A 15,241-nucleotide genomic window follows, 5' to 3' on the forward strand; every position below is an offset into this window, starting at 1 on the left:
CGGCGCCGACAACTTACAACACAGAGACAGAGGCTAGAAGCCGTGGCCAATGGGTGAGAGATGCTGTGAGCACGGCCGAAAGCTGAAGCCAAAATTGTTGTCATAGCCGATTGCGTCGGCCCAAAGCGCTCGGCCCACATAGACGCGCGAGACTTGCACGAACAAAATACAGACTCGAAAAACAGTTTACCAGGTGAGAGCGCAGGTTGAACACGTCTCGCGCTAGTCACTGTATCGGTTCCGTGTGGATTTTGGCTGTATGCAACGCGAGTCTCTGCGATCTCTGAGGATTAGGAACAATGAAGCAGACCGATCGGAGCACACAGCCAAATGCAGCTTTTGCCGAAAGCTACGCAGAGACATCGAGCGTGCGGCTCTTGAGAATACCACGTGCTGCCCCCAGCATAGAGAACTACGGGTTCCATCTGACCCGCAGCAAGTGGGATCCCTACCCATGGGTAATAAAAGGAAGCGACAAGCGCGGATCCTATTACGATCTTTAATCCGATATTTTGTTCCCATAAAACAGGTCTGCGAGGTGGCCACGGGCACACCTGCAGCACTATGTGGTCTCCAGACGGGTGACTGTGTTCTTGAGGTAAGATATAATAGGTCTCGCTCGCCACTTTGTAAATCTTCTATGACGTATTAATTTACATATATTGCATGTATGTAAACACTAGACTTTGCCTTTGTCAGCGTTGATTGTTTGCTTTAAATAGCAGGGCAATAAAGCTTAATTGATTGGCATCTAAAACCTACATTGTAGTTTTATCAGTTGGTTAGTAGAAAACAGAAAACACTCACCCATAGCCCCGAAACAGTTGGTGCATTCAGAACCAGCTTTTTCCGGGACGGGCACTAACAACCATACGTAACATTTCTAGAAGAAAATCGGAAAGATTAATTAGTGATAACTAAATAATGAAAACAAACAAAACACTTGAACGACTTATGTATGCACAGCGACGGCAATAACAGCGCTCCGCTTAACGTGCATGCTGCCTGCTTGAGTTAACATACGCAAACAGTTCTGCATAAAGCAAGCAGTGGAAAGCAGTGCACTGCTAAGCAAGCAAGCAAGCAGTTGATTTGAACTTGAAAATGTAAATGCGGACAGACAAACAAAAATCGAATTAAAATAATTAAATACCTAAACCACTACTACTACTACTACTACTTACTCACACATTTCAGGTCAATGGAGTAGATGTGCTGGGAATGCGAGTCGCAGATGTGGCCACAATAGTTAGAAGCCAAAAGGACTGCGTCACAATCCTCTGCTGGAACAGTGGTTGTGAAAAGGACTGTGATAAGAATGTAAGTAAATCCAATTGAACACTCAAAACCGAAATAATTGTCTGAAACCCACCAGAGCATATGCTGTGCACCCATGCCGACCAGCCTAAGACGGCTCTCCACTGTCCTGGAGAGTATACTGCGCCTGGTCGAGTGCCCCATCTGCAATCTGACCATAACTCCGCCAGCCATGCAATGCCAGAACGGACATGTGCTCTGCGTTGATTGCCGTATTCGGGCCGAGCGCTGTCCCGTCTGTCGGGACTTTTACACGCCGCGTCGGGCCTTGTTGGCCGAACAGATTTACTTGACCATTGCAAATGCCTTTGAGATGTGTCGCTCCGAAGATAAATTGCGACAAAAGCTCTTCGCGGGCATCACCAAAGTCCCAGCCGTGCCGCAACCAACAAAAACACTTGCTGACCGAAGCATTTGGCGGAAGCGGAGGCCGCTGCTGCCAACGCATAAATTTCTAACCAGGCTGCTGGACGGTCGCAGCGACCCGCTGGAGAATCTCTTCGAGTCCAATGCTGCCACACTGCTGCGCACAAATTTCACAGACAACTTCAATGCCTCCAATGAAACGATACAATCAGCAGGGCCGACAGGGCCGACAGAGCCGACAGAGACACCCAGTGCCACAATGGCGAGGACGACAACAATGCATCCTTCACATGATGAAATTTCGGGGCATCTTTCACTCTCAACAAATGATTTACGGCATGCAACAGTTAAGCTGAAAGGGCAGCCCAATGGAGAGAGTAATGTCCAAGCCGAAGACCATGGGGAGCAGGAGTCGGGCAGCAGCCACAGCTCCATCTCCATCTCCATCTGCTCTTTGCCAACTCGTCCGCAGTCCGACAGTCTGCTGTTCATAGGAAAGAGTCGGCCCTCGGCCCAAAACGAGTACACGCCAGCCAATGTCAATGAATCTTCGAGCACGCTCCAGCTGGCAGCACCACCTTCTGTCACTCTGAGTAAATGTGGCACCGACTTACCATCGGAGGTTGTCCAAACAAAGCCTGCCTCTCTGCTCTACTGCCGTCCGGGCGAGTGCGAATGCGAGTGCGCGTGCACCTTGCGTTTCGATGATGAACTGAAGCTGGAGCTGGAGCAGGACAAGGATCAGCAGAAGCAAAAGCAAAAGCATCAGCGGGAGAACTGCTGCTACAAATCCGCTTTTCGTCTGCTTTGAACATTCAGTTGCCGCCAGGCAACTTAATCAACGGACATGCTCTTATCAGTGGGAAATTTTCTTTTGGCATTTTCCTTTTTGTTTGTTGGTGTTTTTGTTCTTGTGTACTAATTAAATTAAACGCCAGTTGCTTTGCCAAAGTTGCTTATCACCCGAGCAGACCAGACCATTGGTCCCCCATTGGTAAAGGGCAGGGACATCTGCAAAAGAAATCTATGGGAGAGGAGGGAAGGAGCGCTGACAAAGTCCGAGGATGCAAAGAAGGCTGGTGCATTGCATCCTCCACTCGATGCCAGTCAACCAGCGAGAACTTGGCGATGAAGATTTCTAATTTAATCACTTCTGAACGCTTCAATGATTTTGTGTCATTTGGCGTGGCTCGATAATGAAGTTTGCCATGGTCCATGGTCCTTGGTCCAACTTTGATGGACGGGCGACAATGGAGTCCATTTGTGCGAATATAAAAGATGTTCCTTGCACTGCAAGTTATTATTGCCTGCAAGCACCCGTCCGCCGAGGCTGGTCAATCAAGAGTGAAGCGCGTAATAAGCTTTACTTATCATTAAGCCGAACAGACTGGCCACTGTCCCGGGGCAGCCATAATGACAGCCGCAGAGGGACAGCCATTATGTCGGCCATTTACCATTTAATATCGATGCAAGGCAAGGCAAGGCGTTGCTCGAAGGCAAGATGTCAGCTTGGAGTAAACAACGCCAACAGCAGGCATCCATCCTAGTCCTCTCGCCGTTCCGGACAACCGCACTGCTGGTAGTTGCAGCAGAACCCCCCGCTGCCTGCTTGGATTGCTATGAAAATGTCATCAAAACCGGAAGTGGCAGTTTAATTTAAGCGCGTTAATTGAATTTTATTTTCTGCCATGTTGATCGCCCTGACAAGGCCCAGGAGCCGACCCAAGCCAGAGCCCTGAGCCAGTGCCAGAGCCAGTGGCAGAGCCGAGGCCGAAGCCGGACCGGGCATCCGGGCAACCGGGCATCCGGGTGGGATGCGGAAATTGATTTGCTGCTGTTGCATTGTGTGGACGCCGGGCCATATCCCGTGGCGTCGTCACTGGCCGTCACCGTCACCTGGCCTCGGCAAACTTTAATTACAAACTTCTATGCCACATTATGCGGCAGTCAGCAGCTGTAGGAGGGTTTTGTTGTTGTCGGAAATCTGTTTAAATTGCTGTTATTGTTGCCAGTCTTTATACACTCTCTCTCTCTCTCTCTATTTCTGCCTTCTCCGTGGCTCTTCGTGTGCGTGTTTCTCCGTGTATGTGTGTGTGTGTGTCGTACACTTTCTAATTGCATTTCATTATCTATTCGAAATTACAGCGATTTCGAGGGTCGCCAATGATATTGGTAGCAATGATAATGGAACTGGAACAAGTGCTCCTCCTCCACGTGAATGGCTGCTGCGGTGTGCAGTGCAATTAATTTCTACTTGTGAACAAAAATAAATCTGAAGGTAAAGCAGTTGAGGCTGCTGCTGCTGTTGCTGCTTCTACTGCTTCCTCTACTGCTTGCACAATTCGCAATGGGAAGCCTGAAGGAGTCTCATCCATTTGGTTTTTAATTAATGTGAAGCACTCATTATCGACGGCAAAATTTTACCTTGGCTGTACAGGACTTGAAGATTGTTAAAGCATTCGGTGCGGGCTCTTCAAAAATTCTGATTTGCATCCTTGGCCGCACAACCACAACAGCAGCACAGGCGGAGGCAGAAGCAGCACAAAGTCTAAGTTCTTCGCTTGCATAAGAATAAACGGCACTTTGGGGCAAGTTTTGCAGCAATACACAAACAACAAGAAGAACGAGAAGAGCAGAGCAGGAGCAGGGGCAACACACTAAGTGGTAATGGCCAAAACAATAAATTTACTTTGGAGCAAAATTTCGCTGCCACACCCACTCGAGCAGTTGCTGCAATGTTAGGGGTCACGTCAGTGCAGCACACCACACCACACCACACGGCATATGCGTACCCTGGCCCAAGGGCAGCTTATCAGCCGTGGCCGTGGCAGCCAGCTTTTGCAACAATGTGACCATGTCCCCCCCACCTCTCTACCGACAGAAAGAGCCAAGGAAGAGGGAATGAAGCGTGCAACAATTCGGAGAATCCTTCCCTTTTTGGCGGCGCAGCTGTTCCGTGTAGCGCCACAACCTTAGAAAGTTTCTAACGAGCAACCAGCCCCAAGACCACCCACCCACGCTTCTTCCCATGTTGCACGCTGTTGCCTGATGGCTGTTGCCTCATGGCCCGTTATTGTTACTGTTTAGGCGGCAAACAACATGTGCGGTTGTCATAAATTTAACGCCAAAGGAGCATTTTAAGCACTCAGACAGCACAAGTACAAGCAGTGGGGAGACGGGGCACTTTGTCGTCTAATTACTCTCAGGGCAAACTTTCGAGCAGCAGTCCCCCTGTGCTGGATGTTTGTATGTGCAGTGTAGGGCTAACTGAAAACTTTGACGAGCCACCGGAAATGTTTAATTAATTACACAATGGAAAATGCAATATGCAGATGCTGCGTGAAAAGTATTTTCATATTTAAATGCTCGCATTCGAGTACATATTTGAAATTGTCAATTGTGTGTATATTGCGGAGGTGGAAATAAATAAACGGGATTTATTTATTCAATTAAATGTTAAAAAACGTGCTGCCAGGATGTGTTATTGCATTATCGATGGGGGTTCGGGGCCCCAGTAAAATATGGTACACATGTCTGATTTATTTTATTTCTCCCTCTCTCCCTATTATATCTTTGTGCAGAAGGGAAGGTATATTGGGTTGAAGTGTGCTATGTAACAGCAACAAATTCTGGTCTTTCGGGGAAGATAATGTGGCTCCAAGTATATCGTTTAAGCATCAGTTATATTTCCCCATGCAGCGGGAGGTATCTTTTAGTCGGTTAATCAACGCATAACGAACTTCTCACTGATTTCTTTGGTGTTGTTCCATGTCCATGCTGCAAGCAGTGCAAAGAAACTTAATTATGGTTGAGCGACGTAGCGCGGCAGCCAGCCTGATTAAATTAAAACGAATACGAATACGAATCCGAATCCGAATGCGAGTATGAAATGAATGCAGAGAGCTACCATTCAGATGGCACTGCCCCATAAATAGGCAACAAAGCGCGCAACTTCCGACTACGGGGGACATGTGTGAGTGACACATTTCACACTGGGATTGAATTAATTGAAACATTGCGCCTTTAATCGAAAACTCAGCTGGAAAATGGAAAGTGACCTGACGGGACCAGCCACAGCCCTTTGACTCCTTTTATCGCAAAATTATGAATGTGCCATGGTGCGATTGTATCTCATTCAGCCCAGTCCAGCCCAGCACCAGAGAGCAAGCAATCCAAACAGCAAATTAAACCATTTTTGCCCGACCACAATTAGAAAAAGTGGAAAGACACATGGCGAACAAGGACTGGGCCGCAGGAATCGGGTGTTCCGTTGGAAATTAAAATTAAAATTCCATTGATTAGAAAATTGTAAATGCATGGAATTTTGGTATATCGCTGTGTGGCGATCTTTGGATTTGCATAATTGCGGAACAAACCGCCGAAACGCACTGAAAATCGGAGCCACAAAACATGAGAAACAGCAGCGGCAACGGCAGCCTGTGGCAGCAGCAGCAGCAGCAGCAGATGCTTATCGGAGTGGAACTTGCCACCGGGCACTGGCGAGCGAAACTCCCTCCTGCCTCCTGCCTCCTGCCTTCTGACTGCTGGTGCCTCCGTTGTGGTGCAGGAGGAGGCACATAAATATCAAATATTCTAACACATGGGGCTGGGGGGGGAAACCTGCTCTTTCCATTTTGCATCCTGCGCGCTGAGAACCCCTTCCGTTTGGCTGTGGGAGTTTTTAATTAAAATAAAAACGAACAGCAAAAACGGCAATGGAAATGCCACATAATTGTCGAATTGTTGCCACTTGCCACGCATATGTGTGCGCGGGCATTCGAGGCGAGGGCGTGGCCGTCGACTGGGACGTGCAGCTCTGCTGATTAACAAAAATAAATTGGGAGCGCGACTTTGGTATAACAATTACTCCCACAAACACTCGCCCAGGTACGAGCCAGCCATTTTCATAAAACTTCACAGCCTCCAGTTTGTGTATCTGCTCGTGCTCGTGCTCGTACTCGTGCTCGTATGTTTTGTTTGTTCGCCTGTGTGTGAGCTAGTAAATATTTAGCTGCCATCCCACACACACTCGGTGTGTGAGTTTTTGCTGCACAATTTCTTCACTTTAACCTCGGAAGCGAAAAATTCATTTGGGCCCAAACCTAACATCCAAAACGGGAGCCGTAACACGAAACAGAGAACTCCCAACAGCCAGCCAATGACCACTTGTAGCCCTCAGCAGGCAGTCCGGCCGAATGACCAGTAAAGGGATATTACAGAGGGAATATCGTACGCAGGTCTTATATGTAACATTAACAAATAATATTTATCTATCAAGTTAGTTCCACATTAAGCAACTCTCTAATAAAAGATTCTACTTTGGTTTTTTCTCTATTTTAAGGTGAAACCTTCATTAGACCCAGTGTCACCCAGTCGTGGCGCAGCGAACACCTACAACACAGGAGACACACTCAGACATAGTGGAGTGCTGTGTAGTGATAGCAAAAAGTCAGCTCCGACAAAAGTCCAAATCATGTGCCCGTGCTCATGTTTTATGTGGAGGAGGATATGGATATGCCGCGCTATGTTCTGCGGCGCTGCTTTTAATTGCTTTGCATTTTCGTTGTTTGTTTTGTTGATGTTGTCCCTGTCGGCCACAATGTGTTTGTGTGTGTGTGTTTGTGTGTGTTTGGGGCATGTAATGAAGAGCCGTGTCGGTCTGCATATTAACTGGCACACTTGCAGCATTTTTAAATGCAGCTGTATGACCCATCCGACCCATCCCTAAGCATTTTTAGTTGGTGCTGCACAGCGCACATGTACAGCAAAAACAGAAGCCGGAAACGGAAACGGGTAGGTGGATGTGGATGTGGATGTGGCTGTTGGTATGGGTGGCCGAGCAAGTAAATTTGCGCACGGCTTTCATTGTCTGTCATAAGCATAAATGGTTATTAATATTAAAGTTCATAACGGCCAATGTTAACTGCTCATTTAACGGGGCCATGCTTCTGGCCACTTTATTTTTAACCCGACTGCCTCGCTGCCCTGCCGCTCCGCACATTCCCGCGCTGCTCCGCGCTGCTCATTGATATGTTGGCAGTTGTTTACACATTAACAGCCCGCTGTGTGCACCAGCATGCCCGGGTGCAATTTCCAGCCAGTTAACGAAAGAGGACATTTGAGCCTTATTAAGTCGCTAAAATTGCATTGCCAGTTGGCAGTGCAACATTGCTGCAGCCTGTAGCTGTGTGGCGTCAAGGCATTTATGGGTCGCATCCATGGGGGCAGATTCCAGCTATCCATTAGGGAAGTGTGCCACCGAAAAGAGCGAAGCGAAAGAGTATTCGCTTTGGAATATTCAATCAAATTAGAGCAGCCCATGAAAAAGCAACCACTCAATGCGAAATCAGTGCACAATCGCAAATTAATTGAAGGCTTAAGCCCATTTTTATGAATTTTATATGAGTCGTAAATGAATACGAATATGTACCCGAATTTATGTGCATGGATGCAGGACAAATGGATGCGAAGCTGGAAATGTGTTCAATTCGTATAATAAATTAACTACACAAACACACACACACACACACACACATGCAAGTGCAAGGGGGATGTAAATTATTTTTTGAATGCACAGCAATTAAGTGAAGTCAGGCGGGCAAACATGAAACGGAAATCCCAGCATGTTGTCCGGGTCTCCCTTTCCGTGTTTTTCTGCCTCGAATGCCAGGTGTAATGTACCTACACATATATATCTGAAATCGAAGTGGATCCTAAGGGTCAATGGTTACCCAGCAGTGCGTACCTTAAAGTGGAATAATGGTGGGGGAATATGTTTGCACGTTCTCTTCGCTGCCTAAGAGGTTAACGCTCTGTTTCCAGCGTTTCTTGTCAGCCAAAAGTATTGCAATAGATGGATAACACTCCCGATTAAATTTGTACACTCACCATTTGAGCATTCGGCACTTGAACACCTTTGCCAGTGCGTGGGGCTATTGCATTAAATCTGCTTTAATCCAACACATTAACATTACTCGCATTCTTTTTGTTGTTCATGTGCTGCACATTAATGTTTATTCACATAGTGAGCGCAAAGTAATTAATATGCATATTTTAATATAATTACATATGCAAACAAGTTGCGTAGGAAAAAATCATGGAAATTAATTTAATTAATGTGGTAAATCGTTGTTGTTTTTTCCGTCAAGAGAATCTTTAACAGAGCACTTCTCGAGGGCACTTAATGTAGAGTAAAACTTAATTGAGGGTTCACCGCTCTCACGGCCACTGTGGGGGAGGGTGAAGGAAGACGCTGCTAATCACTGGAACCAACGGATGATGTCTAGGAACATTTCTTATGCCCAAGCCATGGGCTAAAGGACGTGCTATGTACAAGTGCTGATAGGTGGACTTATGGTAGTTGGATTGGCTTCTTTCAAGGGCTCAGGCACTGAGATCTTTGGATATAGAATTGCTGACTTTTGGTGGGCGCTAGCTAGAACTACTGTAAACCTAATCAAACTTAATGTCTAACCTTAGATGAACTCCTGCAAGTCCAGCATATCGAAATTATTATCAAACTCCGACTGTAAATGTAAATTAACTGCTGGGCTCTTGCATGTGGCTGCATCCGCGTACGAGTCCGCGATGTACTTTGTCACGTACTCGAACGACACAAACTCGCTCAAATGGCATTTGCCGGCCCTGCCCCCCTGTGTGGCAGCCACGCTGCTAATCCCATTAGCGGCTGAGGCAACTGCCGGCTTCGCATTGTGCCTTATCGCACTGGGGCTGGGACTGGGACTGGGACTGGGGATGGGGCTGCGTCCATTCGTTGATGTCAGCAGTTGTTCGAGCTCGCTTAATTGATTAATATTTTCATGGCTGTCGCTGTAGCCATTGTTGTAATTGTTGCTATTGCTGCTGCAAACGCTCAGCGCATCCGTTTCCGTTGCGGGCGCCATGTTGCCGGTTGCATCGTAAAGAGCATATGTTGTTGCTGCCGTTGCCGTTGCCGATGCTGATGTCTGTACTGCTGTGGTTGCTCCTGCTCCTGCTCCCACTCCCGTTGTTGCTTCATTCTGATTGTGCTCAATGATGACAATGCAATTTGACAACTCATTAAAGTTCATTGAATTGTTATTAGCTGCAACATTGCCGCAGCCATTGCGGTTGGTCCTGTCCGCAGTCGTTGGCCCATTCTCAAAGTGAAGCATCGAATCGCTGCAACTATTGCTGCGGTGCTGCCGCTGCTGCTGCTGGTCACCTGTGGCCGCACCTGTCGTCGCACCTAAGGGCGCACCACCGCACACAGCCTGGGCCTGGGCCTGGGCTTGGGCTTGGGCCTGGGCCAGTGCCGATTCCGAGTGACGGCGTGTTTTGGCCGCCTTCTTGCTGCAGGCATTCGATGGGCCACCACCGCCGCCGCCGGCAGATTTGCGGCGCACCAGCTGTCCATTGGCATTGCGCAGCGCGTGATTCTTGACATGTTTGCGCAGGCTGGAGGGATCCGTGTAGCGCTTGGTGCATCCCGGCAGCTGGCAGGCATACGGTTTCTGTTCCAATAGAGCGAGAATAGACGAGACGCTTTGCATTAATATTTGCCAGCTTCAATGGAGAGCGCAACAGCGCGGCACAAAATATTGTCGCTGCTGCTGCTGCTGCTCCCTAAAAGTATGCAATTGATTTGTTCTCACACACACACACACACACACACACAGACAGTCGGCAGGACCTGCATATGGCTTGGCATATTTGCCAAGTCAAATCGTTTTGAAATGTCATGCTGCATTTTGTTTGCCCTGCCTGCCCGCGGGCACCAGGAGCATTCACTTTCCACCCATCCACACATTGTATCCTTTTGTGATCCTGATTGGCTGCCCCCATCCCCCAACCACCTAAAACTGCACCTAGCGTGGGTCTGGCAACTCGTTTAGTTTATTCGATTTGCCTCCTGCTGCCCGGCTGCTCCTTCATGCTGGCTGTGACCTTTTTTCCGGCTCTACCACGCGCTGACGCGGCTGTTGCTGCTGCTGCTGCTGCTGTTGCCGTTCTAGCTGTTGCCGTGGCCCTTGCCGCTGGGCCAAAACAGAGCCAAAACTATAAATCACTCAGGCAGCGAAATGCGAAATGTGCACATGTCATGCTGGCAGCAGCCACAACAGAAGCAACAGCAGCAGCAGCAGCAACTGTGGCACACTTTTTTGTACTCTTCGAAAGGGTATTATGATTGGGAGCAGCGTGTCCGACTGTCAAAGGAAGAGTTCGCATAGCTGTGTGCATCTGCCAATCTGCATTTGTTCCTATGCTAATTCGCAGCGCCAAAGATCGGATCAGCATGTCACAGCTCAACTTTCAATGGATAATCCAATCAAAGTGCACCATTTCATGGCACATTTTATCTGCAAAGGGTATCCAAAACTATAGTCTGAACTGGCACTTCCTCTTTGTTTACTTTTTGTTTCATTCAAGTGACTTTATCTCAGCTGAGCGCCTTGGCAGCCATTAAATCTTAAAGCCACGCTTGAGACCCCAACTGCATCTTGCCCCAACTGCCTCCCTGGCCGCAAGCTCTTCAATTTCCTTTTGACACGCATTGCAAATTGCTTGCCCCACGCGCACACACACACACACACACACACACATGGCCAGAATAAGGGGAATGTACTCACCGTGTCGTAGTGGGTCCTTTGATGTTTCGCCCGATCCGAACTATTGCTGAACGCTTTGAGGCAGCCTTTATACTGACAGCCATAAGGCCGCTCCCCCGTGTGCGAGCGCTGATGAATTTTCAAATTTTCCAAACGCGAGAATGCTTTATTGCAGCCGGGAAACTGTAATGGAAAAACACACAAAAAACACACGAAAATGGAAGGTGTCATCGAAAATTGCAATTACTGCCGCAGCACAGGAGCGGTGGAGGAGGGGGGAAAGCAGGTGCCAAAGAGGAGTGCATTGAGATGAGTCCAGAGTCGAGTGGAGTGGAGTTGAGCTGAGTTGAGTGTCCGAAGGACGTATAAAATTGTGACCTCGATGTTGCTCGTTTTTGGCACCCCCCAGGTAGCCCACCCTCACACCTGTCACACACCCAGTGAAAGGGCAAATGACGCTCTTGCAACAGGAACAGGGAACACAAGCAGCAAACAGCAACAGAAAACAGGAGCGAGTGTAATGGCAAAAGGCAGCTCCAAGCAGAGTTCGAGTCATTTTTTTACCACCCAAAAACAACCAGGAATCCATCAATTACTCAAAAATCAAAATGAAAGAGCATCCCGGAGAGAGATGGGACGTGGAAGATACAGTCAGAGTGTGTTTGTGTTTGTGTTTGTGTGCGTGTGTCCCCTAATAACATTACCAGCACAACTCTATTTCAAGTGGACTTTGGACTCCTGCTCGGTGCTGGGAACGGGGGCCTGGGGCCGATGGCCTTACTCTGACTCTGTCAATTTCTGTGATTGCTTTGCGCCGCACAATTCATCATCTGAGCGATGGCAGGCTCCAAAGTCGCATCAAATGTCAACACGTGCATGATAAAAGGAAATGCGAGCGAAATGTTTAGTCGACTAAAAGATACTTCCTATGAGTGGGAAGCACTCTGACAAGAGAGCGAAGGAATGGCAGTGCCAGAGATCAGATTTTGTTGGATGGTTAGCTGATGTATCTACCCTTTTGACTCCTGGGTATCAGAAAAGGAACCTAACACAGCCATCGTATCGTGTCGTAGGATTCTTGAGTGGAAAAGTCTTGTTTCGAAACATAAACAAATATGGCAGCAGCAGCAACAGCAGCAGCAGCTGTGCGATGCTGTGGAAAAAATAAACTCCCCTTGTCTGATTTTGAAAAATGGCATTCTGCACGAGATTGGACAGGTTTTGTGCTGAATTGGCTTGGATTCTTACCGGACATTTATTCGGCTTCTCGCCGCTGTGGACACGCATGTGAATGAGCAATTTGTAGCGGGCATTGAACGGCTTGTAGCGACGGGGACAGTCCAGCCAGAAGCAGGAGAAATCCTCTCCCTTGCGCACATCCACGTGACACTTCTCGATATGCTCCACGAAGGCCTGCTGGTGGGGGAACTCCACATTGCAGCCGGTCCAGCGACAGATGAGTGGCAGTGGTTCCGCCTCCGCCTCGGCCTCAGCCTCAGCCTCCGCATCGCAGCAGCTCTCCGGCTTGAGCTCGCAGACCGACGGCTGGGCGAACACCTCATTGTCGAGCCCATCGTGGGTTTCCGTGTCTTCCTCGTTCTCATTGTCATCATCCTCGCTGTCCATGCCCATGCCCACACCCATGGCTGACTCACTTTTGATCAACTCATCCGCAAAGTAATTAGCCATATCGGATTTGGTACTTTGGCATTGCGGCGGCTGCTGATTGCCGTCGCCCAGCATCAGTTCGTCGAGCTCGTCAATGGTCCAGATGATTTTGTGTTCACGGTTCGGCTTTTCGATGGCGTGCGACATATTATTTTGATAATTTTCGGCCGCGTACTGTGCCGCCCCCGGGCCGCAATAGAGATTCGAGTAATCATCGAAATTGCTGGCGCACATGGGAATGCATTTGGGTGTCCCGAATGTGGAGCTCATCGATGGCAGCTTGGTGGGCGAGGGCTCCTGCTCCGGCTCGTGCCCCTGCTCCTGCTTGATGTGTTGCTGCAGCAGGAGGCCATCGTACATGTTGCACAGTTTGGGCGATGATGTGGCGGCGGCTGCCGCGGACGTGGCTGTGGCTGTGTCTGTGTCTGCCGTGGCAGTGACTGGCATCTCGCCGAGATTGAAATTCAACCAGGCGTCCAGGTGCGGTGATGAGCACGGTGATTGGTTTTTCGATTGGCAATTAATTTCGTCATAATTAAAATAATCAATATCCAGATTAATGGAGTCGGCCTGCGAGGCCGCCAAAGACGCGGCATCGACCGGCACCTGGCTGGACTGGGCGCTGCAGGGCGTGTAGGGAGTGTAGGGCGTCGGCGGCTGTGGCTGCATCAGTCCGGAGAAGTCGGGCTCTCCGGTCAGTCGGGCAATGTCCTCCGGCTCGAAGCGGAAGATATCCTCCCGGTTGAGCTGTGTGTACTGGCCCTGCTGGTACGGCATGCCCGTGTGATCCGCCGCGGCGCACACAATGTCATCCTGATCCTGATCAAAGTCCTGATCCTGCCCCACATAGTTGTGGCAGTCGCTGAACACCGAATTGGGTGTCTCAGCGGCAAAGCAAAGGTGCGAAAAGTCCGGAAACTGCAGCTCACCGCCAGTGAAGTTGTTGTAGCCGCCGCTGTCGGCTGCCTCCACCTTCAGTGGGGCCCGAAAGGTGTCGTTCCGATTCGCCGACCCGCCTCCAATTGTGGCACTCAGCGGGGGCGACATAAAGGCGCCGTAGCAAGTGTTCTCCTCGAATGCCTTGCCCGGCAACGATGGTGCCGTCTTGACGTACATGCCGCCGCTGTGGCTGGGAATGCTCAGCGGCAGTTGCTGCGACTTGAGCGTGGAAGACATATTACGGGACGTCTGATTACTTTTCTTTTGTGTCACGATGGGCGACCGCTTTCACTTTCGCATTTCCGGCAGTTGTCTAGCTCGACGATTTGGCAGTGGCAGCGTATTGTCCAACTTGGGCCGAGTGCCAATATTTTTTATGGTCACAGAACGCGGGAAATCCCAAAAGAACACACACACAAACACGCACACGAACGCGGAGCAAGAGGAGAGTTTTCTATTTCAATAATCGCTGTTCTTGGCTCTCATTAGTTGTTGGTACTTGATGTGATGTTCACGCCACCGCGTTCTATCTGACAATAACCCGCAGCGCTGGTGCCGCACGGTTTTTAAATGCCCGGAACGGGAATGGGAGCGGAATGGATACGGCAGCGGGATAGCATGGGGGAAGGGGCACACATTGGATCCTGCCTTCGGTTCATGCTGCCGCGCGACACTCTGCCGCGGCTCGGCTCGCCCTCTGCCATGATCGGTGTCGCACTCTTCTTTGGTTTTTCTTCTTTGGCACGCACATGTGCTCCCGCTTCCCCTCACTCCTCTGATCATTCTGCTGCAGCACCCTCTGCCCCTCCCCCTCACTATCCGTGCGTCCCGCTGTCTATGTCATGGTTTTCCTGTCGTGTTTTTAGTGCTGTTGCTGTTGCTCTTGTTAATACTGTTATTTTAGGCTTATGTTTGTGTATAGAAAATTATGCGTGAGTCGTACACAGAGAGAGTGCCCGGTGGGAAATGCGATAATCCAGAAAGGGAAACTGTTGTGCGCAGAAGGGCATATGTAAGAGCATTTAATTTGAATGGGGACTCGTACTGCTTGCACTTTAAGCTGCTTGAAGCACTGCTTGTAGTGCTTCTTTAACTGCTGTACTCCACAGAAGCAGTTTGAATTCACTGTTTACAGCTGTGACTGCTTGCTCATGGTAAAGCAGTTAACGAGCTGTTCTGAAGAAGAATCTTCTTACAGAATGTATTCAGTTCTGAAGTGCACCTTTTAGTCATAGATATGTAAGCACAAGGAACCACTCATATTTTATATACTTGTGTACGCTTCTGAAGACTAATATTACTTTATCTATTGTTTAATTTAATATCTAGTAGTTAGTTAAAAATGTATACAAATTGAAGTA

At 48.8% G+C, this 15,241-nt stretch overlaps 2 protein-coding genes across 2 annotated transcripts; one reads left to right on the plus strand and one right to left on the minus strand.

Annotated features, from left to right (window-relative positions):
* The first annotated feature begins 163 nt into the window (after window positions 1-163).
* LOC117896571 lies at window positions 164-2,620 on the plus strand. Its single transcript, XM_034804971.1, has 4 exons — window positions 164-458; window positions 530-598; window positions 1,198-1,320; window positions 1,376-2,620. The coding sequence occupies exons 1-4, from the start codon at window positions 300-302 to the stop codon at window positions 2,492-2,494; spliced, it is 1,470 nt and encodes a 489-aa protein (XP_034660862.1). The 5' UTR covers window positions 164-299; the 3' UTR covers window positions 2,495-2,620.
* Window positions 2,621-9,040: 6,420 nt separating this feature from the next.
* Window positions 9,041-14,431, minus strand: LOC117898246. Its single transcript, XM_034807491.1, has 3 exons — window positions 12,522-14,431; window positions 11,295-11,456; window positions 9,041-10,178 (listed from the first exon to the last, which is right to left on the minus strand). The coding sequence occupies exons 1-3, from the start codon at window positions 14,115-14,117 to the stop codon at window positions 9,159-9,161; spliced, it is 2,778 nt and encodes a 925-aa protein (XP_034663382.1). The 5' UTR covers window positions 14,118-14,431; the 3' UTR covers window positions 9,041-9,158.
* Between the last annotated feature and the right edge of the window lie 810 nt (window positions 14,432-15,241).

This window comes from Drosophila subobscura, chromosome O, assembly GCF_008121235.1.
Source record: "Drosophila subobscura isolate 14011-0131.10 chromosome O, UCBerk_Dsub_1.0, whole genome shotgun sequence".
NCBI lineage: Eukaryota > Metazoa > Arthropoda > Insecta > Diptera > Drosophilidae > Drosophila > Drosophila subobscura.